Below are 23,449 nucleotides of genomic sequence, written 5' to 3' on the forward strand. Positions count from 1 at the left end.
ACACCCACTTGAAGTCTTGAACGAACCTCGTACTGCGTAAGATCCAAGTTATGCAAATATAGAACTTGAACATCAGTTATTTTTGGATCAAAGCTCAGACGATCTCCACTGCGGCATGTGGACCTTGGATTTCATCAGATATCGTGGGGGCCACTGAAAATCCCACCCGCTTGGCGATTTCCAACATTGTGGCTACGAAATCCCACAAATGCACGTTTGTTCTAGATCTAGCTTGATCGAGGAGGACTCCGTGCACACACGTGGAGAATCTATACTTATCAACCCCGAGTCTGCGGATACTACACCCATCTAGGGTGGCATTCCGGAAGTATCGTGGAGGGGTGGAGAGCTGCAAGATGGCGAACATTTACTAAATGTTTCAAATGTTCTATTCTCGTCGATAATATTCATGCACTTTCTGACAAAACAGTATTGGCATGAAGTCATTTTACATTTGACCTGACTTCAAGTTTGTAGTACTGATGACTTCAAGTTGCATCTTGTCATACATTGTTTCATCAGCCCTACCAAGTACATGCATGGGGCGGTTCTTTATTTTAGAATACAGGCGCAGATACTATCATTCAAATTTTCGAGACATGCAGAATTTTAATCAGCATAATTTGCACTAGCAGGGATAATGAAGCATAGTAGTCATGTCAGAATTGATTTATTTTGGATGAATGACCATAATCTAACCTGTTCCACCAAATCAATATGCAGAAAACCATTTCCGGAAATCCCTCCGTCCTAAGTATAACTCCAACTTATGCAAGGAACGCGGATACAACACATGGGGCCAAAAGTAAGAATGAGCACGGTTCAGTTTCTATCTTTACTCGCGTCTAGAAAAAAAAAGATCTTCCCTGTTTTGGGGCCAGGGTCCCCCGGGGCGACGCTAAATCAATCCCGCGTCTTGCTTCAAGCGTGCCACGACGGGTCCTAGAGCGAACGCACTTTCTTGACTGCTGTGATCTGTACAAGGACTTGGCTTCCAGGGAATAAGCCAGTCTGTCAAATTGTAGCCCATGACCTGCTGGAGATTTTTCCAGCCGCCAAGATCATATGGGTTCTCGCCTGGTTGGGTGTGGAGAATAGCGAAGACGTAGCGCTGCTCTGTAGATGGATCGGTGGTTTGGGGCTGCGGTGGCGTTGTAGGCGCTTCTGGTGGATATGATACCATGCGGAAAGTGGGGGCCCATGGGGATTCAGTCACCCAGAGTCGTTGGAGTAGGTGGTCGGGAACACGGATAGCTAATGTCCAAACGCGAGAACGACGACCGAGGTTCTCAATGGTGGTGATATTCATCATCGCCATTTGGAGAGAGCTGACAGTCATTGAGAAGGTAAAGAAACCAAAGAAGCCGCTCCTGAAAATAGGGATTAGATTCAATATCAAGAGCTAGAAAGGACGGGATTTACTGACAAGCCGATGCATACGCACAAATGAGGGTTAACGCTTCCAGTCTAGACACCATGTTAGCAGGCGATAAGATATTGAATCGTTGGAAACTTACATCTCGACGTAGTTCGGCAGTAAAGTATGCAGATATGATTAGAGCAAATGTGCAAAACAGAGCAGTGTACGCAACAAATTGAACGAAGAATTTGAATGTAGTCTCCGAGACCACTCCGCCAACCCTATCTTCAATTAGTGATTGAAATTGCAATAACTCTCAATTGACATACCAAGGACAGAAATGATCCATTTTGCGCACGCATCGATCAATTTCGCGACAATGGTGTGATCGATCCATTTTGAATTGACAACAAGTAGAGCAATATTGAGGTCGCCCATCATCCTGGCAAACAAAAACCTCCTTTGTGTAGAATGTCTCTAGACTGAGCTCATCCGACTGAGATGCTTGCTTTTCAGCTTGGCTAATCACGCCTTGCTCCATGTCCAATGTCTCGTCCCCTTTCTCTGGTTCTCGGGGGGTTTCCTGGTCCCCGACGCCAACCGAGTCGTGTGTCTGAGTGTTTTGAGGTTTGGTCTTTCGCATCCTCAGATAGGCGCTCGGCACCGAGGGGAAGGTAGCCAGGATTAAAGGTCACATTATATAAAAGTCGAAGGTATGTTCCGAGCATGGGTATTAAGAGGATAAAGTAAAGGACCAGGATTACGACGCCCGCGCCGACCCGAGGAGTTCGATGATAATGAGGTAGAGGGTGAATGAGATAATCAACTATTAATCCAAATTAGAATCGGGGTTAGGTTTTGTGACGAACAATCACTTCCTAAGGGAGCAAGTTCAAGGTCTTACTGCATAACGGTTTCGTGACCACATAGCAGGCATAAATGATGAAGCCAATGATCAGGGGCGGGACAACCTTGGAAACCGCAAGGTTGACGCGCTTCTGTGCGCGGGTCGCCATCGAGGAAACCGAAAAGCGTCTCCCTCTGTCACGGTAAGAGATGCATCAGTTCAGACGAGTGCAGATTCACCTGAACAAGTGCCAAGGTTGGGGTGAGATCTCCGGTTGACGTAATCAAGGGAAAACTGGGAAATTGTTCATCTCCAGGTGTTCGAGAGAGATTCAGATGGTACTCCATGATCTTCACCTGGGCATATTTATTTAAAATTGTTTACTTATTGTAATTTGTGCTAATCAATATCAGAATAAAATATAATAGTATACAGTTTATATAATTCACTATTTAATAAAGACGTGGTTAAAATACCTAGAATGAGGCTCAAGAGCAGTTCATGCATCTGATCTTTGAACCAGGATTGATCAAATGTAAGGGGGAAATTATAAAAATATGATGATCTTGGGAATTAATGAAGAACAAAATAAAATGAAATCATAAATTGTCGGGGATGGGAACTCCAAGGCTTTCCATGACACACAATAGATCTGACATTCTGAGACTTCCAGTTTCGAAAAACAAAAAGAAAATATTGGAACATTCCAATGAATCACTTCAAACACGGATTTGAATTCTCCAAGACTGAATTGACGTGTAGTTCGTATTATTTTCCTATGACAAAAAACCCAGGCAACAGTACGGAGCACACATATGCACTAGGAACACACTACGTAGCGTGATGAGTCTTTTATTCATCTTGATGGGTCCGACTCATCTCTCTGCCTGATATCCTGTTGTCTGCCTGTCAAATGTGGATCCCCAAGGTGAATCTGTGCCTGGATGGTTTTAAGGCGGAACAAGGCACAAGGCTTTGGATGACTGGAGCTGGGAGCGGCTTTTTGGTCACCGTCAAGTCGGCAGTGCAGAGCCCCTCCAAATGCAGCAAAACCCTACATTTCTGCCGGGCAAGTACTTCACCCACTACGGTGTACCGGAAAGCCTTGAGTGGGGAATATTTTGCCCTGAGTCAACTTCAACCACTCTCAATACTTGCAGATTATGATTCACAAACTGAGTTCCTGAGAACTAGGCACAAAAAACGACTAGCCTATTCTCACCTGGGTAAAATACCTAGGTGTCTAGGCTACAAGCCACACTAATTGGACCCGTCGATGGGTCCCTCACCCCGGCGGATGATGTACAAAATTATGACCCCGTTTTTTTTTTCTCCTACTGGTGGTAACTGGCCCCAGGATGCCTGGGTTATGTGTATTTTCTAAATCGATTTCCCAATACGGTTTTCCCAGGCAGCCTAGGGGGGGCTAATACTTTGAGTTGCCATAATGTCCTCCGACAGGCGCTGCCGCTGCCTGACACTGCTCTGCAGAGTTTCAATCCTATATAGACCTGATCCTTTTCCTGGTCTCGTGCCAATTCCATTCATCCATTCCAACTCAATCAATCCTGCCAATTCCTTTGATCTCCACTCCAAGTTAGAGATACTTCAAGTACCTTCTCTCGTGTACTATTCCACTAGATACTATATAGTATCCCGAGGCCCTCTTGCTTCTACCATTACAATCTTGCATCGATATAATCTTTTCAACCAACTCAACCACCACCATGTCTCTCTGGTACTGCTGCGGATGTAGCTTCGGCCCTCACGACTCAGCCCTTTACGTCGCCTGTATTAGCTGCAGCGCACGACGCTGCTCAATGTGCTACGAAGAGAAGGCCAACTACGCTGTCGAGGCTCATTCCCACTCTGATTCCTCCAGCTGCGGCCCTTCACCTTACCCATCCGTGGTCGACTTCAACACATCTCGCAGGATGTCTCTCGACACGAAACCGATGCTACCCACCCCTCCAAGCCTACCTCAGGTACAGTCCTTGAGGTCTAGCCTTCCTGCATCTGAGCCGAGACTCTCGCTTGGTGATTTCCAGGTGAAAACCTATGAAACAACATACATGTACATTTGCTGCGTGTGCAACGATGGCCCAAAGGTCTACAACATCCAACCAAAATGCGTCAACTGCAACCACACAGCTTGCGGAAGCTGCACTCAAGTCAAGTAAAATCTTGAAGTTGTTGCTTGATGATGATTGAATGGTAAGATCTATTCTTTTCCTCGCTCACTCAGCCTTGAGAGAGACCAGGTGGCTGACATGACTCCAGTTTAACCCGCTCTATACCTATCTGTCTATCTGTACTATTCCAATGTTTCTTTTATTGTTGGTTTTAGTGCTGATTTTATTTACTTTCATTTATGTTTTTCTATTTATGCGTTTATGTCCAGCATTTCCTATGATACTCAGCATAGCCAGGTTGCATGTTTTTCCTTATCGTGTTATTTCTGTTTGATTTTTATTTTCGCATTTTTTGAATTTCCCCATTTCCATTTCACATCTTTGTTATTTGCATTGATCTGTTTGACGATTATAGACTGCATATGCTTATTTCCAAGCGTGGTTAGCAGGGAATGAGGTAAGCAGCTGGTCTGTCTGCCTTCTCCCTGGCTTATGATTTCGGGCATCATTTATCTCCTTGTTTAGAGAATGAAACTTATTTCAAACTTTCAAACTTTCCAAATAACTGTCAGAAGATCAGAAGCACAGCCGTAGAGATCGAGTCATAGATGACTCGAATGATCGACCGGGGTGTTCATGAAACCTGGCCAAACATCCCTGCCCCGAGCCGCATGGAGTACCCGATGCCCCCCCAAGTGCCGTTGTATTGGTTCCAAGTGTAACCTGAGGCTCGCCCTGTGAATTCCCACTAAATATGCGCCCGGGGACTAGTCTGTTGCTCCTCCGAGTCAATAAGAAAAGAATAAAAAAAAATAACATTTGAATAATAATTTATAAAATAATAAAAGTCAAAAATCTTATAACTAGAAAAATAAAAAAAAACCAAATAAAAAACCCTGGTGCATAACCAATCACTTCTTGCATAATACCTGCAAGCCAAATCGCCCATCCACCGCCCTTTAACACTACATTTACACCCGATCAGCCCTATGACCCGGTAAAAAAGAGCGGTCATATTTACTTTTTTTTTCTTTCTTCTTCATTCCCAACACAAATGTTTGAATCTAAATCAAGTTCATGGCCCCAACTCTTCAACTTCAGCTTTTGTCCTCTTGGCCCCAAATCACTCTTTAGACACTCCACAGAACCCGCTCCCGCGCGTCTCAGCCCCGCCAAATACAGTATACTTAGAACCTTGGAACAGACCATGGATAGAAAGAACAAAGGGGCCCACTTAGTTCATTTCTTATGTATGAAATCGAAGAGGCTGTGCTAATTTTGGGGATTTTTATTTTCCGTCGGTGCGCCCCGTTGACGTCGGGCTCTAGATCGAGCTGAGTTATTTCTCGTATTGGTCTTGGCCCGCTCTGGAATATCTACGGAGTTGAAAACCTGGATTAAATCGTGATGGAGTCATTGCACCGGCTATGTCCGCGGAGTCCTTGAGCTTGTACCTTGCAGCCCTTGGAAGTCATAAGAATTGATCTACGTGGGGTTTTCCTCGCCAATGACGTCTCTTTGCTAGTCTTGGAAGAGATGCATCAAACGAATTATGTACATACTTGGAGTATAGAAAGTATTCTTTTTTGAAGAAAATATGAATATAATTTAATATAGCCTTATAATATTAAAATACTACTGTACTACATGGCATCCCTGTTCCTTGCTGACCGTTAACCGTTAATATTACTCTCAGCCACTGAGTATAAGCTTCATGATAGCTACCCTGGTTAATATCATGAAGTGGCAGGCAGAATATGCCCTGTGGCTAGTGGGTCACGCCCCTTCGGATCCGGCACCTGGGGCAACAGCACGGGATTCTATACAGAGTTGTGCCCAAGTATTGTCTAAGTTTCTATAAATTAGAACATTTTGAACTAAATCAACTATTTCGCGCATTATACTCCGTAGTTCCTGCCGAGATCCCGTGCTCATCCATAAACCGTTGAAAGTGAGGCAACTTTGCACATAAACCCCGCAACCTAGACGATGGAACTAATCCACGCTCGAATTCAAAATCCAATGTTACCACTGAATAACATTCATCCGAATAATGTCGTACGATCTACTCAATAATAAACCTTCAAATCCTTCTAATCGAATCGGATTCTCCGATCTCAATCCCCGCTACCCTTCCTTCAGAATATTCAAGTTTATCAACCTGACTCATGAACAAGATAGCCTAGAATCATCAAACCAAATAAATCGAATTTTATTCTATTATATGATGCACGTGGTACTGAACTCCTAGAAATTATCGTTCTATCTCCAATCTAAGCCTTCTTCCGAAGCTAACTCATGCACAGATTCCCCACTTAATTCAGCTCGCGTGGGAAAACGTCATGCATAAGCCCTAAAGCCTCCGGGTCCGTGACTTTGGGTCTCTTCTGTGGTTTCAAACTTGGAACAGATACCTGGTCTAGCTGAGACTGCCTCAGGTTCAGCTAAGGCTTATTGCGATAAGAATCAATTCAAATAAAATTATATTATATCAATATTTTCCCAAGGTTCTCGGTTACAGGGTTCTGACTCCTGTAGGGCAGAAAGAAACTTGAAGGTCCACGGGTGCTGACACCTGTCAGCAGCCTTGTTGCCTTGCATCTATCGGCGTCCTGAAACATAGTAGCAAACTTTTGAATATTTGGTCATGTCTGATTAATTATTTCTTCGATTTGACTGATGGTGATTTATTCAATCCCAATGTTACGATTGTTCAGTCAATACAAGTATTATTCCGAGGTTCGGAGTGTTGTATCATGTCAGCTGGCCCTGGAGTGGTGTATATCCGGATAAAAATTGAATAGTGTCATTCAAATGTTCAAGTTTCACTGGTCCACCAGTTGACATGTGTCAACAGTAGATTATGCAAGTTCAAAATTGCCATCGAGGCATCGAAAACTTCACATGTTGTCGCATTAATCTGAAAAATAAAATGGCAGACTCCTTAGGTGCTTGATTCGTCTCAAGTATTTGCCAAGGCTGGGGTTTAGACAAATAGTCAACAGAATTGATATTAGAATTGATGCTAGATGTGACTATTTGGCAGTATTATAAACAGCAACACAGTTCTAGAAAGTCTTGAAAATGCATGTTGCAAGTTCAAGCTTGTAGCTTGAGGTGTTCACCACTGGCAGTTTACGGATTCGGGATGCCAAGTCCATGGGTGCGAGGGCGGGGCCCCGCCAACGACCACTGAGCGGGTAATTCAAGTTCTAACATAGACCCAGGGTTATTATTCCAAGGTTTATTTAGAGAGTCTGATCTGGGAACTTCAAGGTCTAGTTTTTGTCAAGTAAATATTTTAATTATCTGAAGTCATATAGTCGAGTATTCGTCAATTAGTAGTATGCGATCATCTGATACTAGCTTGAGTGGACTCGCTCGTAGCCGCAGCACCTTGGCATGAATATACATCGCATGCGTAGTACTACTACTACTTCAAATGTTCGATGTTCACACAACTTTCATTAGAACCTGGATTCGGAGGTACATAGTATGTAGTAGTATTGCCAGCATTACTACCCATTTTGGAAGGTGCAATATTGCCAGTGGGCATCGCCTTCAATAACATTGAAGTATGATTAGGTGCATGAATAGTATCATTGTTGACATCTGGACGCGTCAACGCTTGGGCATCACGAGTATTCCAACTCCTGCCACGGACATCTGGATCGCAGCTTCCAAGGTTTCATGCGCGGATCGTATAGATTTGTTCAGGTCTGCTTCCAAGGTTTCAGTTGAATAATTCTAGGTTTCCGACCGAAATTACTTGAATTGATTATTTTTATCCAAATTCTTTTTTATAGATCCTTGTCCGCCCCTCCCACGTGAGCTGGAGTCATGTTACGCTGCATGCATATGCAACCTTGGGTTTGATGCCAGCACTTGAACCACATGTGCATGAAAGAGAGCTCCAAGTCCAAGTCTGGAGTATGAGTCACTGATATGTAAATACTACTGGCACTCATTATTGCTACATGCATGAGGAAAATCTTCAGAGCTGTAAGGCGTTCACCGGCATGGTCTGCATTGCGATCTTTTCTGCATAGCCCGAGTCCACTTCGGAAAGAAGCTGACGGTTTTTGAGTCATACTTGGTGTATGAGGGTATAGTTCCAGATACCCATCTTTTTTCTAGTAGATTCAACTCCTATCCACCTGAATACGTATCATCGATCATGAAGTGACCGTCCATTGCCAGTGGGACTCGGACCAATGACTCGGGTTTGGACCCACATACCTACTTCATAATGCAGATAGTAGTACGGAGTATGTAGTCCTTCTATACTACTTTGATTAGGACAAGCAAATTTATGTAAATGAAGGGAATTCTACTGGATAAAGATTGAAAACTGAAGTGATATTCACGATCGATAAAAATGTGCTTCAAACTGCCACCCGGCACGTCATACTGGTACACCTCCATTCCGGATTTCAAAAGAGCGAGCATGCAGGAGAAACATCCTCAAGACGCTGAATGATGCAAGCTGAGCTCCATAATACGACCATGTTGCCAGATAAGAATGTAGATGTCAGAACGCCTTGTCATCGTGGGCTTGTAGTAGCCATAATGTGAAGATCAATCAAGATCATTGTCTGACTAGGGGCAGACAAGGCCCAGAATGCATTTCCAGAATTAACGTGGAATTTTGGGCTGAACGTCTCGAGACGCGGGCTAATGATGCATAGAGAAGAAGACGATATGGACGGAAAGGAAGAAGGGAAAAAATACCTCTGCGTCCTAAGGACAGCGAAGTGGGGTATCGCAAGGAAAGGGAGGAGGTGGATATTCACCGTTGAAAATGTCCAGATGCCACTGACCAGGAAGCATGGTCAAGTAGGCTCACCTTCAGGACTTTCAAAGAGGGATGTATGTTCGAATGTTACAGAGGCAAGACGCGCGACGGGTCTTGGAGAAAGCGCCTACGATATGCGACTATCTCAGAAGCCACAGTGCTGAAATCCTTCACCTTGTCACGTCGCATCTCGTTGATGATTTCTTTTAACCCGGCAAGATAGGTTTCTTTTTCTTCTTCAGTTTGACCCTCACGAACGGAGCCCATTTCAATCAGAACCTTGTCGTCTGTGAATGTTAATATGACTGTGGTCAGCTTGCGAACAGGGCAGAAAAGAGGGAAATGGACTGAAGGAGATGACAAAAAGACAGAAGCGCTAATCGTGGTATGGGAAACGCATAGTGAAAAAAAAGATAATAATAGTACGGGGTATCGGGGAAAACGAAAAGCAAGGTGAATACAAAAGGGAATGGAAACCATTTTCAGAGTTTGCACGGCTGTTAAGTCGTCGACGCACCGCTAAGAGTGATGTCCCGGAAATGCTGGAATCCGCAAAACCGATCATTGCACACGCCACCGGCCAGCTCATATTGGCAAAAGGACTTCATCGAGTCAATATCATGGCTGTAGGTTAGCGAACGGTAACCGTTCGGAACATCGGCAGTAAAGCCTGGGTGATAGCGATAGGCTTTGAATTGGCGTAGAGGACTAAGGTAAGGAGTGAACTTTGGTGCCGTGTTGGCAGATGACGATGATGATGGTTGGCTCTAAAGGTCAATGGGTCAGTTCGTCAATCCCGCAAAAATTTCTCAGAATATAGAATATTTCTCATACACCAAGTATTCCGACCTGAGGATCTCCCAGTACCGCCGCCCGAGATTCATCTGTTAGTGGAACCCGGGCTGAGGGTTCATCGAAAACGGCTATGGTATCCTTCGTGTCATCTTTTACAGAAACGGGAGGGGCGGGGCTGAAAGGAGGGCTGTAAGGGGAGCCCGGCTCTGGTTCTGGACTGTAGGGAGAATCAGGCTCAGCAACAGTTTCCGGCTCTGGAGGCTCATATGCTTCCGATTCATCTGACTCTGCACTGGATTCACGTTGAGATTGTTCACTTGCAGAGACCTGACTGACAGAGTCCTTCATCGTGACATCTCCATTTACTGTTGGCTGTTCAGGAAGAGGGTGACTGGCCGCAGTATCGGAATTGCCGACCAAGTTATCCACGGAAATGGGGGATTCTGGATCACTAGAGTTGTCATCACTGTCTAACGAATCTGAATAATCCTGTGTGGACCCGGGAAGATTCGACACGGAAGCAGACTCCTCCTTTTGGGATTGAGTCGAGTTGACCAGAGAATTCGAAGCTTGTTGTACACTGAGCGCAGCGGACACATTGCTGGAGGAAACTTGGCTAGGACTGGGAGCATCTGCAGATTCGTCCATAGGTGAGCCAATAGATCCAGACTCAGACTCAGATTCAGATTCAGATTCCGCTTCAGACTCAGATTCGGATTCGGATTCTGGTTCAGATTCGGATTCCGACTGAGATTCATTCGATTGCGATTCGGCACCCTTTGAGACTGGACTCGTTTGAAGGTTGGCCTTGGGACTTCGAGGAAGTGAAGGGGCTTTCGAAATCGAGCGAGTGGCGGAGACAGGTGCGTCAGCAGGCTTGACTTCGGCAGAAGCTGAAGATAAAATTGATGGTTAGTATATAGGAGGTATGATGAAAAGGTGGCGTGTTAAATGCCTGGACTCACCTTGTTTTTCGGCGGCATTCTGACTTCTCACTTCTGCTTGCCGTCGGAGCTTATCCAAATCTTCCAACGTAAGGTCAGCATTCTCACGAATGAGATGCTTGAGTTCATCGAAAAGTGAACCCTGGTTCTCTCCGCTAATTGTATCTTCACTTGAGACAACCTCAGTATTTAACCCAGGAAGTCGAATTGGTCTCTCTTTCGAACTAGAAATTGCAACTCTCATTTTGTCCAGCTCCGCCATGTCCATTCTAGCCAGAGATCGGACAGAGGCTTCGCTAAGAGAATCAATAAGGTTTGACCCATCGGCTGTCAGAGTTGTACTGAAACCTGGCGCTGGCTTGGAGGTGGAAGGCGACGAGCTTGTAGTGACATCGGCATCGACAGGACTTGACTGGCCATCGGATGCGGATGAGGATGAAATTTCTCCAGAATCATCTACGGCGCGAGGTGATTCAGTTTGACTGGCGGCAAGTTTCGCCTTTCGCCGCTCCTCAAGCTGCGCTATTTTTCGATGCATTTCTTGGATCGCTAAGTCCTTCTGTCGCACATGTTCATTGTCACTCTGCCAAGAAGCGCCCTGAGGCGTTGAGATAGATGATGGGTTTCTCTGGAGGGCCGGACGAGCTGCCTCAAGATGGAACATGGATGTTACTTGCTTGCTTTCATCATCATCTATTTCCATGTCATCAGAGTCATCTGCATATAAAGATTCATCATCGTCGCTGAATTCTATGATCAACCTATCTGCAGGACCCGAGTAATCATTTTCATGAACAAAATGCTTTTTAGAAGCCGTATCATTCTCATCAAAATCGGATGCCCGAGGACGTTTGCGCTGAGTCGCTCTAGCCAAAGGTGTTGGATCGACTGTGAGCGCGCGAGAAACATCCGTTGGAGTTGATAAGCCCGAATCTTCCTTTGATACATTCATGGCCAACCCAGGAATCGGAGCGGCGTCGGAAGATTGGGGATTTGGAGGACGAACAGGAAGAGGGTGCTGTTGGGCTGATACGATTGATGTTGGAGTATCAGCAGGGCTCTCCAGCTGGCTGAGTTGACTGGATTGGGCCTTTTTTAAAAGCGCTTGCCGTTTTAACTCCTCAATGCGTTGCCTTGCCAATTCGGTCTGAGCTTTACTCTTCTCCCTCACAGGAACCACGGTCGATTTCACCTGAGATGGATGGGGAGCCGGGGCCAGTGTAGGAGTAGTTGAAGATGGTGAAGCAGAGACAGGTTTAGTGTTTCCTGGCGGTATTTCTTCTTTTCCTTCCGCCTTCTTTGCGGCTTTAGCTGCGAGCATCTTGGCGATGACTTCTTTCCTTTCCATTGGCCTTTCCGATACTGAATCGGAGGCAGAGGACCCAGTCGATGCAGGAACTGGAGGCGCAGTCGAAGACTTTTGCCGATTCTGGTCCTTCGATCCTGGGGCCGTTGAAGCCAAAGCTGCCTGCTTACTAGCCACACTGGCAGGTTGGACTGAACTCTTCGAGGACCTTCTGGGCTGAGGATTGATTTTCAGACCAACCTGCTCATAGAGTTTCCTCAGAATTGTAGGATTCAGTCCTTCCGCAACAAGTTCTTCATATGAAATCTTGTGAGGCTTCAAGCTGAGTAGAGCACCCTGCGCTCGCTGACGAAGTTGTTCTGCCGAGACAAACGGCTGAGCATCTGTAGTTTTTGCTGATGTTTCCATCTTCTGTAATCCGATCGCGCGACTAACCGCTTCAGTATCTGCAGATACCGACAAAGGCGGATTGTAGGCTATAGAAGGTTAGCATTCAAGTACTGTCATAAAATCAGGCCAAGTACATACGAGAGCTGCTCCTGCTTGAGGACGGTGATCCTGATGACATAGTTTCACCTTCCTCCAGTTCTGAATGTTGGCGCGATCGCTGTCCCAATTTTGATGCGTTGAAGGCTTTTGTTGTCTTTCGAGACGGTACAGGGGGTTCACTTTCATCTTCGCTGACCTCGCCTTCCTCACGGTTGTTGTTGCCGAGGGTGGCATTGCTAGTTGATTCCTGTGGTTTCACTGATTCATTCGCATTGACACCGTAGGACTCAGCAGATACTGGGGGTGGGATAAAGGATCCCAGAGGTCCTGGCATTGGTGGATACCCGGTAGACTGTCCTGGGATGGGAGCGAATGTCGGCGCCTGCAATTGGGACACGTTGAACTGATTTGCATAGGGCAGCGTAGGAGGGAAAGAAAAATGCCGGGTGAACCTGGTTTGGGGCAACAGAAAGCTGTGAATTTGCATAGAAGCTCGCCATGTTGGGATCTAGATTTTGAGTAAGGTTTGGGGAAGCCGTTTGACCAGCTCCGGCGTACTCGGCATTCGGAAGGAAAGGTGGAGGGATTCCCATGGGATACAACGGAGGCCACTGTTGCGCGTAGTTCGGGTGGCCACCGTAGGGAGGGGGCGGTTGGTTCGACATGGCGGAGAAGCGCGCGTTATCTTTGATTTGTCGCTAGATATTCCAATCATGTAATAAAGAAGAGGAAGTCTGAGGTTAAATCGCCGATTTCATAATGAGCGCCGAGGAGCGTTGGTTTAACGGGTTACGTGACGGGTCCGTGACTGTCGTAATCGAACGAGGCAAAGACAACGTCGCGTCGCCGAGAAAAGCTTAAATGGCTAGAGATAAGATGACCTGACGGATGAAATATCACTTAAAAAGCGACACAGTTTGGAAATAGGATTCGAAGATGTCTTAAAAAGAAGTGTCGGATTGTGCTCAGAGTGAGACTCAAGTTAACCTCATGCACATTAAGCGCGGAAAAAAGTGGCCTAGGTCATGTGACCGTCGCACGGGCCAGAGATCGGCGGGAACCCGAGGAACGCAGTGTAAACAAACAGCGTCAGTGTCTCCGCCTTTGTCACATCACGTCCCTCAACTCCACCTCCACCTGCTTGACACTTGTTTCTTTTTTGATTGTCATTCTACCTCTTTCTCTTTTTAATTTCTTATCCCTTCCAGTTTCTCACTTGGGTAAATCTGAGGTTTTATTGGATTTAATTTGACTATGGGAAAAGACCGTCGGCTCAAATAATGATCTATTGAACAACCTGCAATATGCTTCCCTCTCAAATGAACAGTTCGCCAAAGCGGGCGAATCCGTTCGTGCGGTCCTCTCCTTCACCCGCACCTCTTTCACAGACACGACCGAAATCAGCTATCATCACATCTTCGACTGGAATAGAACATGGGAAAGGACACCTTCGAAATTCCTCAGTGTCGCAGCTGTCGCCGCCACTATCCTCCATCGCCGGAACTCGTGAACGATCAAACTCACGCAATAATGGAAGTTCTGGGACATTTGCGCCTAGCTTCATTAAGTCAGAAGAAATGCGCCGGGGCGCAGATCAAATCCGAGGGATGGAGGGCGAAAACGACTTTTCTGGAAACAAGTATGTGTGGCTACGAGATTCTCAGAAGGCGTTTGTGCGCGGACTTGTATTAGAAGAACTTGAAAACAATCGCTTGCTGGTGCAAAGCGACGATGGCGAGGTATGGCTCTTGAGCCTCGAAAAATAGGACCAAGAAGCTGACATATAGAATAGCAACGGGAGGTCGACGCAGACCAGGTGGACAAAGTCAATCCGGCTAAATTTGATAAGGCGGATGATATGGCTGAATTGACACATCTGAATGAGGGATCAGTGGTCCACAACTTACACACCAGATACCAGTCCGACTTGATCTACGTGAGTCATTTCAATTGGAGTCCCTAAGTTGGAAATCGAGGTTAACATGTGTGGGGATAGACATATTCAGGACTCTTCTTAGTTACAGTCAATCCCTATTGCCCATTGCCTATCTACACGAATGAATACATCAAGATGTACAAAGGAAGAGGGAGGGAAGAAACTCGCCCCCATATTTTTGCGATGGCCGATGAAGCATTTCGCAACCTGGTCGAAGAAGGCGAGAACCAGAGCATTCTCGTGACGTAAGTTCTCAACAGCGCTCATTTTATTGATTGGAAGCTGACTGCTAAATAGTGGTGAATCTGGAGCTGGTAAAACGGAGAACACCAAGAAGGTCATCCAATATTTGGCAGCTGTGGCCACTTCAGACACTCCATATGTGCGCTCCGGCACGAAGCAAACCTCTAATCTGTCACAACAAATTCTCCGAGCAAATCCAATCTTGGAGGCTTTCGGTAATGCCCAGACCGTTCGAAATAACAACTCTTCACGTTTCGGAAAGTTCATTCGCATTGAATTCTCACGATCTGGTCAAATATCGGGTGCATGGATTGACTGGTACCTCCTGGAGAAGTCGCGTGTGGTGAAGCCGAATTCAAATGAGCGCAATTACCATATTTTTTACCAACTTCTACAAGGAGCAGATCGCCAGACCCGGGAGCAGCTTCTATTGAGAGATCTGCAGATCGAGGATTTTGCCTACACGAAAGATGGAAATGACTCCATCGTGGGTGTTTCCGATAAAGATGAGTGGAACTCTCTGATCGAGGCATTCCATGTGATGAACTTTTCCGCAGAAGACCAAATGTGCATCTTGCGTACAATCGCAGCTGTGCTCCACTTGGGCAACGTGACTATTGCCAAGGAGAGCCTCCGTGCTGACCAGGCCGCCCTAGGTCCCAACGGCTATGCCAGCGTTCAAATAGCGTGTAGTCTTCTGGGCATTCCTGTGGAGCCTTTTATCAAGGGTCTTCTACATCCTCGCGTCAAAGCCGGCCGGGAATGGGTCGAAAAAGTTCAAACTCCAGAGCAAGTCCGCTTGGCTTTGGATGCCCTGTCAAAAGGTATCTACGAACGTGGCTTTGGAGATTTGGTTGCTCGCATCAACAACCAATTAGGCCGCTCAATGGCCGATGACAACTACTTCATTGGTGTCCTTGATATCGCTGGATTTGAAATCTTTGACCACAACAGTTTCGAGCAGCTTTGCATCAACTACACAAATGAGAAACTCCAGCAATTCTTCAACCACCACATGTTTGTCCTTGAACAGGAGGAATATGCAAGAGAGCAAATTGAGTGGCAATTCATCGACTTCGGCAAGGATTTGCAGCCCACAATTGATCTTATCGAATTGACGAATCCGATCGGTATTTTCTCATGTCTGGATGAAGACTGCGTGATGCCCAAAGCTACAGACAAATCCTTCACCGAGAAGCTGCACTCTCTATGGGACCGCAAGACTCCCAAATATCGTTCCTCTCGTCTCAGTCAAGGCTTCGTCTTGACCCATTATGCGGCTGAGGTAGAGTACAGCACACATGATTGGCTTGAGAAGAATAAAGACCCGATGAACGATAATATCACACGTCTTCTTGCCACCTCTGAGCAGCCTCATGTGGCGAATCTGTTTGCGGATTGTGCAGAACCTGAAGAGGGAAGCGAGAATCCGCGAAGCAGAGTGAAGAAAGGCTTGTTCAGGACTGTTGCACAAAGACACAAGGAGCAGCTTTCTAGCTTGATGGCACAGCTCCACTCAACCCACCCCCATTTCGTTCGATGTATTTTGCCCAACCACAAGAAGCGCCCGAAAATGCTTCATGCCCCCTTGGTTCTAGACCAGCTGCGGTGCAACGGTGTTCTGGAGGGTATTAGAATCGCCCGAACTGGATTTCCTAACCGTCTTTCTTTCGCGGAATTCCGGCAACGGTATGAAGTACTTTGCCAAAACATGCCAAAGGGGTACCTTGAAGGTCAGAGTGCCGCTCGAATAATGCTAGAGAAGCTTGATATGGACAGGGCCTGGTACCGCGTTGGTCGAACCAAGGTTTTCTTCAGGGCAGGTGTCCTGGCTGACTTGGAAGAGAAACGTGATAAGTTGATCCGAAGTATCATGACCCGCTTTCAATCCCTGGCACGTGGATTCGTTCAGCGACGTATTTCAAACAAACGCCTGTACCGTGCGGAGGCGACACGTATCATTCAGCAAAACTTCCATGTCTACCTAGAGCTGAAAGGGAGCCCGTGGTGGCAGCTCTTCTCGAGAATGAAACCTCTGCTCGGAGATACTCGGAACGCAAAAGAAGTCAAGATGAGAGACGACAAGATCAAAGAGTTGGAAGCGAAGATGAAACACGATATATCTGAGCGGCAAAAGCTCGATGAAGACAGACGTCGTACTGAAATGGAGATTCACAAGATTCAGCAGACTTTGGAGAGCGAACGTGCTCTCGCACTCGACAAGGAAGAAATTTTCAAGCGCCTCCAGCTGCGAGAAGGGGAACTTGCGGAGAAGCTTTCTGGTGCTATTGCGGACCAGGAGAGTCTCGAAGAACAACTTGATGAGCTTGTTGACGCGAAAAGGAGAACTGATGAGGAGCTTGATCTCCGAATCACACAGCTCGAACAAGCCGGTCAAATTATCGAACAACTGGAGTCCGAGAAGAACAAATTGCAAGCGCAGCTGTCAGAGGTTGAGAATAAACTTTCTGAAGCGGAAGAAGAGTTCTCTACCAAGGAAATCCAAATGCAAGAATTGGACCAGGAGATTAAGATGCTTCAAAGTCATCTCAGTCTAAAGGATCGCAAGCTTCATGACCTTGAGGCCAAACTGCTGAAGACAGATCAGGATCTGGACATCAAGCTTGCAACTACCTCCAAAGAGCTGGATAAGTCCAAGAAGGAGGTTCGTGAATTGGCGGAGGAGAATCAATCCATTCGACAGCAAATCTCAGAGCTATCGAACACTTCTGCAGGTTACGAGGATCTTCTCCGACGCAAGGAGAGCGAGATAACCATCCTACGCAACGACACCAAGAAGTTCGATGAAGATAAGAAATCCATCGAAGCTGAAAAGAAATCCCTTACCGTTCGTCACGATAATATGCAACAGCGCCTCCGTGAAGTTCAGGCCGAAAGGGATGCTATGCGTTCTGAGAAGGTTCAACTGGAGCGAGAGGCTGCTGATGTCAAGAAACTCCTTGATGAAAAGCGCTCTGAGGATGCAGAGGCAGGTCAAAGTCGGAAACTTCTGGAGCAGCAGGCGTTGGACTTGAAGGATCAACTGTTCAAGGCAGAAACAGATCTCAGCCGCGAGCGACAGTCAAGAGACGATGTTCAGATGCTCGCTGAACACAATCTTGCAGACTTGAGTAACAAGTACAACGAACTCAATGAGTCCAAAATTACCATCGAGAAGGAGATGTACATTCAGCAGGACAGTCTTCGACGCGCCACAGAGGCTCGTGTTGCGGCTGAGGCATCGCGGAAGGAACTGCAGTCTGAATTGATCAAACTTCGTGATCGATTTACAGATGCTGAAAGTGCACGCTTAAACGCTGAAGCTGAAGCTGAACGGAAAATCAAAACCCAAGCCGAGGAGCATATCATTGGTTTGCGAAAGGACTTGGATGAGAAAGCCCGTCAGCTAGAGGATGTCGATGCTGAAAGATCCCAACTTTCTGCTCGTATTCAAGAGCTTATGCACGCTATCTCAGAGTCAGACAATTTCCGCATCCGCCATGATCAGCACAAAGAGCGTCTCGAAAGAGAGCTTGTGACTCTTCGTGGCAGACTGACAGCTTCTGAGAATGACAATCGATCCCTTCTTACCAAAATTCAGCAGAAGAATCTCGACATTGCTCGTTCCAACTCCAAAGCTAGCGACAACAATCGTCTTCGTCTTCAAACTCTCCAGAAAGAGAAGGCCAAGTTGGAGGAAGAGAACAAAAATATCAGTCGCCAAATGGGTGACCTTCAAATGGCAATCACTTCGCTTGAGAAGCAGAAGGAGAAGCTCACCTTGAATCTTGAGGATCTTAGCCACGAGGTCAATCGTGAACACAAGACCAGCCGCAATGCCGAAAAGGCTGCCTCAGCGGCCAACCTCCAGCTTGCAGAGGCCAATCGTACTCTTGAAAACGAACGTCAGATGCGAAGCCAGGCTCAAGCAAATAGCAGGCAGATTCAAGGAACCATGGACAGAGCAAACAAAGAGATCGAAGATTTGCATCGCCAGCTTATTCTCTTACACCGAGTATTCGAGCCCGAGGCAACTGAATCAGCGAAGTCCTGGGAAGCTGTCCAGCCCCATTTATCGAAGCAAGTTGATCTTGCCCAGGTTTTAGATGGCGCGCAGCAGAGGCTTCGAGTCATGGAAGAGAAATACGCTAGAGCTGATCTCCAGCTGGCTGAGATGCGTCGCCGCCATGGCGACGAAATGAAGGAGCTAGATGCTCGATACTCATCTTCAAAGCGTGCCTTGCTTGAGGAGATCGATCAAAATGAACTCACCAACAATCGCTCACCAGCGCATTTCCGAAAGAACTCGGAGAATGCTCTCAAGCGATTTTCGAACCCCTCAACGCCCAACCGTCGCCTCAACGTCCTCGATGAACCTATCGATTCTGTCAGATCTGATAGAACCGTTGACACCCAAGGTCACCAACGTCGCATGGACACAGCCGCTGAGATTGAAGAGCTTCAGAATAAGCTCCAGATGACAGAGATGCAAAACAAGCATCTCAAAAGTCAGCTTGAGCGCTCTACGCCGGGTCGGGATATCTGGCAAGACGACAGCCCCTCAGCTCGTCGTCTTCATCTGCTGGAGCGTGAAAACGGGCGTCTTCATGATCAGCTTGATGACTCCGCCAAGAAGGTGTCATCTTTGGAACGCAGCATTCGATCTGGCGAGCTCTCACTCCGGGACGTGCAGGCCAAGTCCCATGAAGAGCTGTATGACCTGATCAATTCCCAAGAACAGTCACGTCGTTCCCTACTCAAGGTTCATAATGACACCATTGCTGATTTCGGCGAGGCCAAGGGCCACTACGAAAAGCTGAAGCGTAGCAGAGCTACCTTAGAGGTGGAGCTGCGTGATGCTCTATCTGAAACTCAAGAGCTGCAGTACACTCGGGAGCAGGATGCTCAAAGTCGCAACCAACTCCTTCAGGAATTCTCCGATCTACAAATCCGCCTTGATGCTGAGACTTCCAGAACAGCTGATCTGGAGTCAAGCCTGAGTCTTTACAAGAGCCGCGCCAATGAATACTTTAGCAAGCTTGAACAAGCTGAAATTGCAGTCGTCAAGGCAAACCGTGCCGAGCAATTTGCCAAGTCTCAAGGACGAGAAGCCGAAGAGACCTACGCCCATATCATTTCAGAGCGCAAACAGATGGATGACCTTGTGGAGGACTTGCAAAGACAGACCCAGACCCTGGAAGCTCGTATGGAGGACCAGGGTGCGGAGCTTCAAGGTGCTCTGCAAGCCAAACAACGTCTCCAGAATGAGCTAGAAGACTACCGAAACCAGCGTGCTATTGATCTTGAAGACAAGGAGACTTCCATGGAACAGACTCGACAGAAATACCAGCGCGAGTTTTCCACAATCAACGGCGAATTGGAGATTGAGCGCGAGCGTCTTCTCCATGTTCGTGGTGAAAACGGTCGACTGCGTGAAGAGCTGGAGGATCTGCGAAACAAGTGGGATAACGAGGTTCTCAACAGTTCTACTTGGGCGAAGGAGAAGTCTCGCATGGAGCTGGCTGTGCAGGACATCACCAACTCCCGTGACGAGGTCAGCAAGGCACACAAAGAAGCCCAGGATAGAATCGTTTCTCTTCTTTCGCAGGCCCGTAACCTTCGCACCTCTGTCGAAGATGTCACGGCAGAGCGTGATCTGCTTTTGAAGGACAAGAAGATGCTTGAAGGGCGATTGGCTGAGGCTGGTGAGCGACTTGAAGATCTTGCAAAGGGTGAAAGCCCCTCCATGCGAAATGCAGCTAGCATGGACCGCGAGCTTCTGGAGCTCAAGTCCCAACTTGCACAGCAAGAAGATGTCTCCTCCGCGGCGGTTGGCAAGATGCGTCGTGCTGATGCTCTGGCTACTGAAATGCAAAAAGAGCTTACTGCTGAGCGTGAGACCAACACCCAACTCTTTAAGGACAAGGCTTCTCTGGAGAAGCAGCTCAAGGAGATCCAGCTTCGATGTGTTGACCTTGAGACCAAGAGCTACTCCTCTGGTAGCCAGGATATCCGATTCTTGCACAAGCGAATCAAGGACGTAAGTGATGATGACCTTGATTGTATCCCCATTTTTGGAATTTTTGCTAATCATTACTTCTGTAACAGTTGGAAACTCATCTTGAAGAGCAGGAGAATAAGCATAGTGCTGAGCAACGTTCTCTTCGCAACGTTGACCGCACAGTCAAGGATCTCCAAACTCAAATTGATCGACGTGAAAAGATCAATGCCCAGCTAACCGATGAGGTTAACAAGGGCCGGGAGAAGGTTGATAGACTGCTTCGCAACATTGATGAACTCCAGGAGGGTGACAGCGAGTCACAGTTGCAAGCACGCCGCGCCGAGAGAGAGCTCCGCGAGGAACGGGAGAAGGCTTTACGCCTGGAACGAGAACTGGAAGGGTGGAAGTCACTACGAGTTGAACGAACCAGCACAATTGGACGATCGCCCATGGCTGCCTTGAGTGATGTGGGCAGTCGACGAGGCAGTGGTGCTTATGGGTCTAATGATATTCCTCAGCGGATGCCCAGTAACACTAAGGGATTCCTGTGAATAAGAGTTAATGAGACGTGTACCATGAGGGAAGATACGGAGTTGAAGTTGTAATTTTTTGTTTTCTGCTATCATTTTGTGGCTTTTTTTTTGTTTCTGGCGTACATGTGCATCATTTCCCAGGATGGAGAGGTACACTTCGGTCTTTCCAAGGTTTTCGTGGTGCTTTGGCGGCTTATCTACTTAGTTCTGTCCATATTACGAGGAGGCTTACAAGACTGAATCGAATCCCAAGCATCGAGCTTTAGGGGTTATTCCTTTGACTGTCATTTCTTCCAAGGTTTCTTTCTTTATCTAGTAGTAGTAGTAGTAGTAGTAATAATAGTAGAGTAGTACCTAGGTGGGTGTGTATGTATAGACCCGTGGACTAAACCTGATCACGCGAAGGGTGTCCATTTAACATGTTCCAATTATTTGAACCATTAGCGATTTAAGAGAGGCGCAGTGAGGCTGATGGTAGCAGCTCCAATCAGCGACGACTACACTCGCATCGCTATACGACTCAAATTGAGTCAGGTGACTCACGTAGGCATTTAAAGCCACTTCTTTCTCTCACAAAAGTCCATCATTCGATAACAAGATTCATAACTCGGAGAGGCTCCCAAAATGACAAGAACAGATGATTTTGACTTCCCAAGGGAAGGCTTTCCTATCCCCCTCGACCCAGCCGCGGCTTTGCGATCCCGTGAATATTTCTCCACTTCTCCGTATTATTTCCATGACAAGCACGCGGAGTCTATTATTCGAACCTCCTCATGGTACTACAAAGACCCTGTTCTTGCTGTGATCTACTACCCGCCCCGAGAATATGCTGCTGTTTCTCTTTCACTAGCAAATCCATTTCAGCGGCCATCAAGCAATGGACTTGGCTCTCTCGATCGTCTTCCTCTCGAGCTTTTATTTAAGATCTTTTACAGTCTTGATATGCGCTCTCTGCTCAAATTCCGACAAGCCAATCTCATATCAAGAGAGATGATACATTATCTCACGCAGTATGACAAGATAGCCGTACATGCTCTGAACCCTCTCTGTGCCTTACTACGAACAGGACTTGCTGTCCACGTTTCCTTACTTGAGTTTTACAACGCCTTATGTACGAAGACCTGCTCTTTCTGCAAAGAATTTGGTGGTTTCATATGTCTCCCAATCTGGAAGCGATGCTGTTTTGAATGTATGCAGGATTCACCGGAGACTCAATTGCAACCACTTTATGCTATGCAAGAACAATTCTCCATTCCTGAATCGAAACTTGAAAGGAAACAGTTGAGATTGTTTGACTATTTATCGGGGGTATATACCATGAATGAGACCATCTATGACTCAAAATACAGGCAGACACTTGTTTCTCTTCATCAGCTTGCTTTGGTTTGTAAACGCAAGTCTACACCCCCGAAGGACCAGTCAATACGCAAACATCCGCCGGAGCCTTACAACTTCATGGGTGCATGTGCATTGCCGTACTATGACAAATCAACTGGCGAAGTTGATTCTGGGCTTCGGTGTGCTGGCTGTCTAATTGCTCGTCGCTATGAAATCATTAGCAGATCACGAATGGAGTTGGAATATGGCGTATCATCCGAGAAAGCATTTACGAGAGCCGATTATTTGGACCATTTTCGATGGTGCGCCTGTGCACAATACCTGTGGGAAACGAGCGACGAAGGTAGACAAGTGCCAGATGATCTACTTTGGACAGCTCGTTTGGGTGGCGTCTTTCAAAGAAAAAGGGACTGATATAATCCTGATAAACTTGAAGGTCATTTAACTGCAGCACTTGAGTGTGATAATAAAGAGGACACGGGAAACTTTGGAATATTTTCTTAGACATCCTCATTTTCAATAAGAGTTCCAACTTGAAGGTTGGAAAATCCCGTGGTTATACTAGGCTTCCCGAGGCTGGGCCGAGAACCTCCAACATTTGAAGGTTGGAATCGAGACGCGTACCCGTGCACCAAGTCCCGATTCCGAGTCCCAACCAACCACCTTCGCGTCGCATTAACCAATTTCATGTCGCTACCATATGAGATTTCCAGCTACTTAGCAACTCCTA

General features: G+C 46.7%; 5 protein-coding genes across 5 annotated transcripts; 3 read left to right on the top strand and 2 right to left on the bottom strand.

Moving 5' to 3' along the window:
• Nucleotides 1–898: 898 nt before the first annotated feature.
• N7483_000709 (DHHC family palmitoyltransferase) lies at nucleotides 899–2,376 on the bottom strand (the record flags this gene model as incomplete). Its single annotated transcript, XM_057084147.1, has 6 exons — nucleotides 899–1,370; nucleotides 1,445–1,467; nucleotides 1,518–1,641; nucleotides 1,690–1,994; nucleotides 2,056–2,186; nucleotides 2,265–2,376. 6 exons carry the CDS (start codon nucleotides 2,374–2,376, stop codon nucleotides 899–901), a joined length of 1,167 nt encoding a protein of 388 aa, XP_056950296.1.
• A 1,558-nt stretch (nucleotides 2,377–3,934) lies between these two features.
• N7483_000710 (uncharacterized protein) lies at nucleotides 3,935–4,387 on the top strand (the record flags this gene model as incomplete). The annotated part of the gene is made up of 1 exon (XM_057084148.1): nucleotides 3,935–4,387. The coding sequence occupies one exon, from the start codon at nucleotides 3,935–3,937 to the stop codon at nucleotides 4,385–4,387; it is 453 nt and encodes a 150-aa protein (XP_056950297.1).
• A 4,834-nt stretch (nucleotides 4,388–9,221) lies between these two features.
• On the bottom strand, nucleotides 9,222–13,333 carry N7483_000711 (uncharacterized protein; the record flags this gene model as incomplete). The annotated part of the gene is made up of 6 exons (XM_057084149.1): nucleotides 9,222–9,421; nucleotides 9,652–9,901; nucleotides 9,969–10,561; nucleotides 10,895–12,655; nucleotides 12,708–13,071; nucleotides 13,121–13,333. The coding sequence occupies 6 exons, from the start codon at nucleotides 13,331–13,333 to the stop codon at nucleotides 9,222–9,224; spliced, it is 3,381 nt and encodes a 1,126-aa protein (XP_056950298.1).
• Nucleotides 13,334–13,972: 639 nt separating this feature from the next.
• N7483_000712 (type II myosin) lies at nucleotides 13,973–21,399 on the top strand (the record flags this gene model as incomplete). The annotated part of the gene is made up of 5 exons (XM_057084150.1): nucleotides 13,973–14,407; nucleotides 14,461–14,604; nucleotides 14,665–14,849; nucleotides 14,902–20,887; nucleotides 20,956–21,399. The coding sequence occupies 5 exons, from the start codon at nucleotides 13,973–13,975 to the stop codon at nucleotides 21,397–21,399; spliced, it is 7,194 nt and encodes a 2,397-aa protein (XP_056950299.1).
• A 606-nt stretch (nucleotides 21,400–22,005) lies between these two features.
• Nucleotides 22,006–23,133, top strand: N7483_000713 (uncharacterized protein; the record flags this gene model as incomplete). The annotated part of the gene is made up of 1 exon (XM_057084151.1): nucleotides 22,006–23,133. The coding sequence occupies one exon, from the start codon at nucleotides 22,006–22,008 to the stop codon at nucleotides 23,131–23,133; it is 1,128 nt and encodes a 375-aa protein (XP_056950300.1).
• Nucleotides 23,134–23,449: the final 316 nt, after the last annotated feature.

The sequence above is a fragment of the Penicillium malachiteum genome (assembly GCF_028827825.1).
Source record: "Penicillium malachiteum strain IBT 17515 chromosome Unknown utg000001l:1.0-8184562.0:1.0-8186909.0, whole genome shotgun sequence".
Taxonomy (NCBI): Eukaryota; Fungi; Ascomycota; class Eurotiomycetes; order Eurotiales; family Aspergillaceae; genus Penicillium; species Penicillium malachiteum.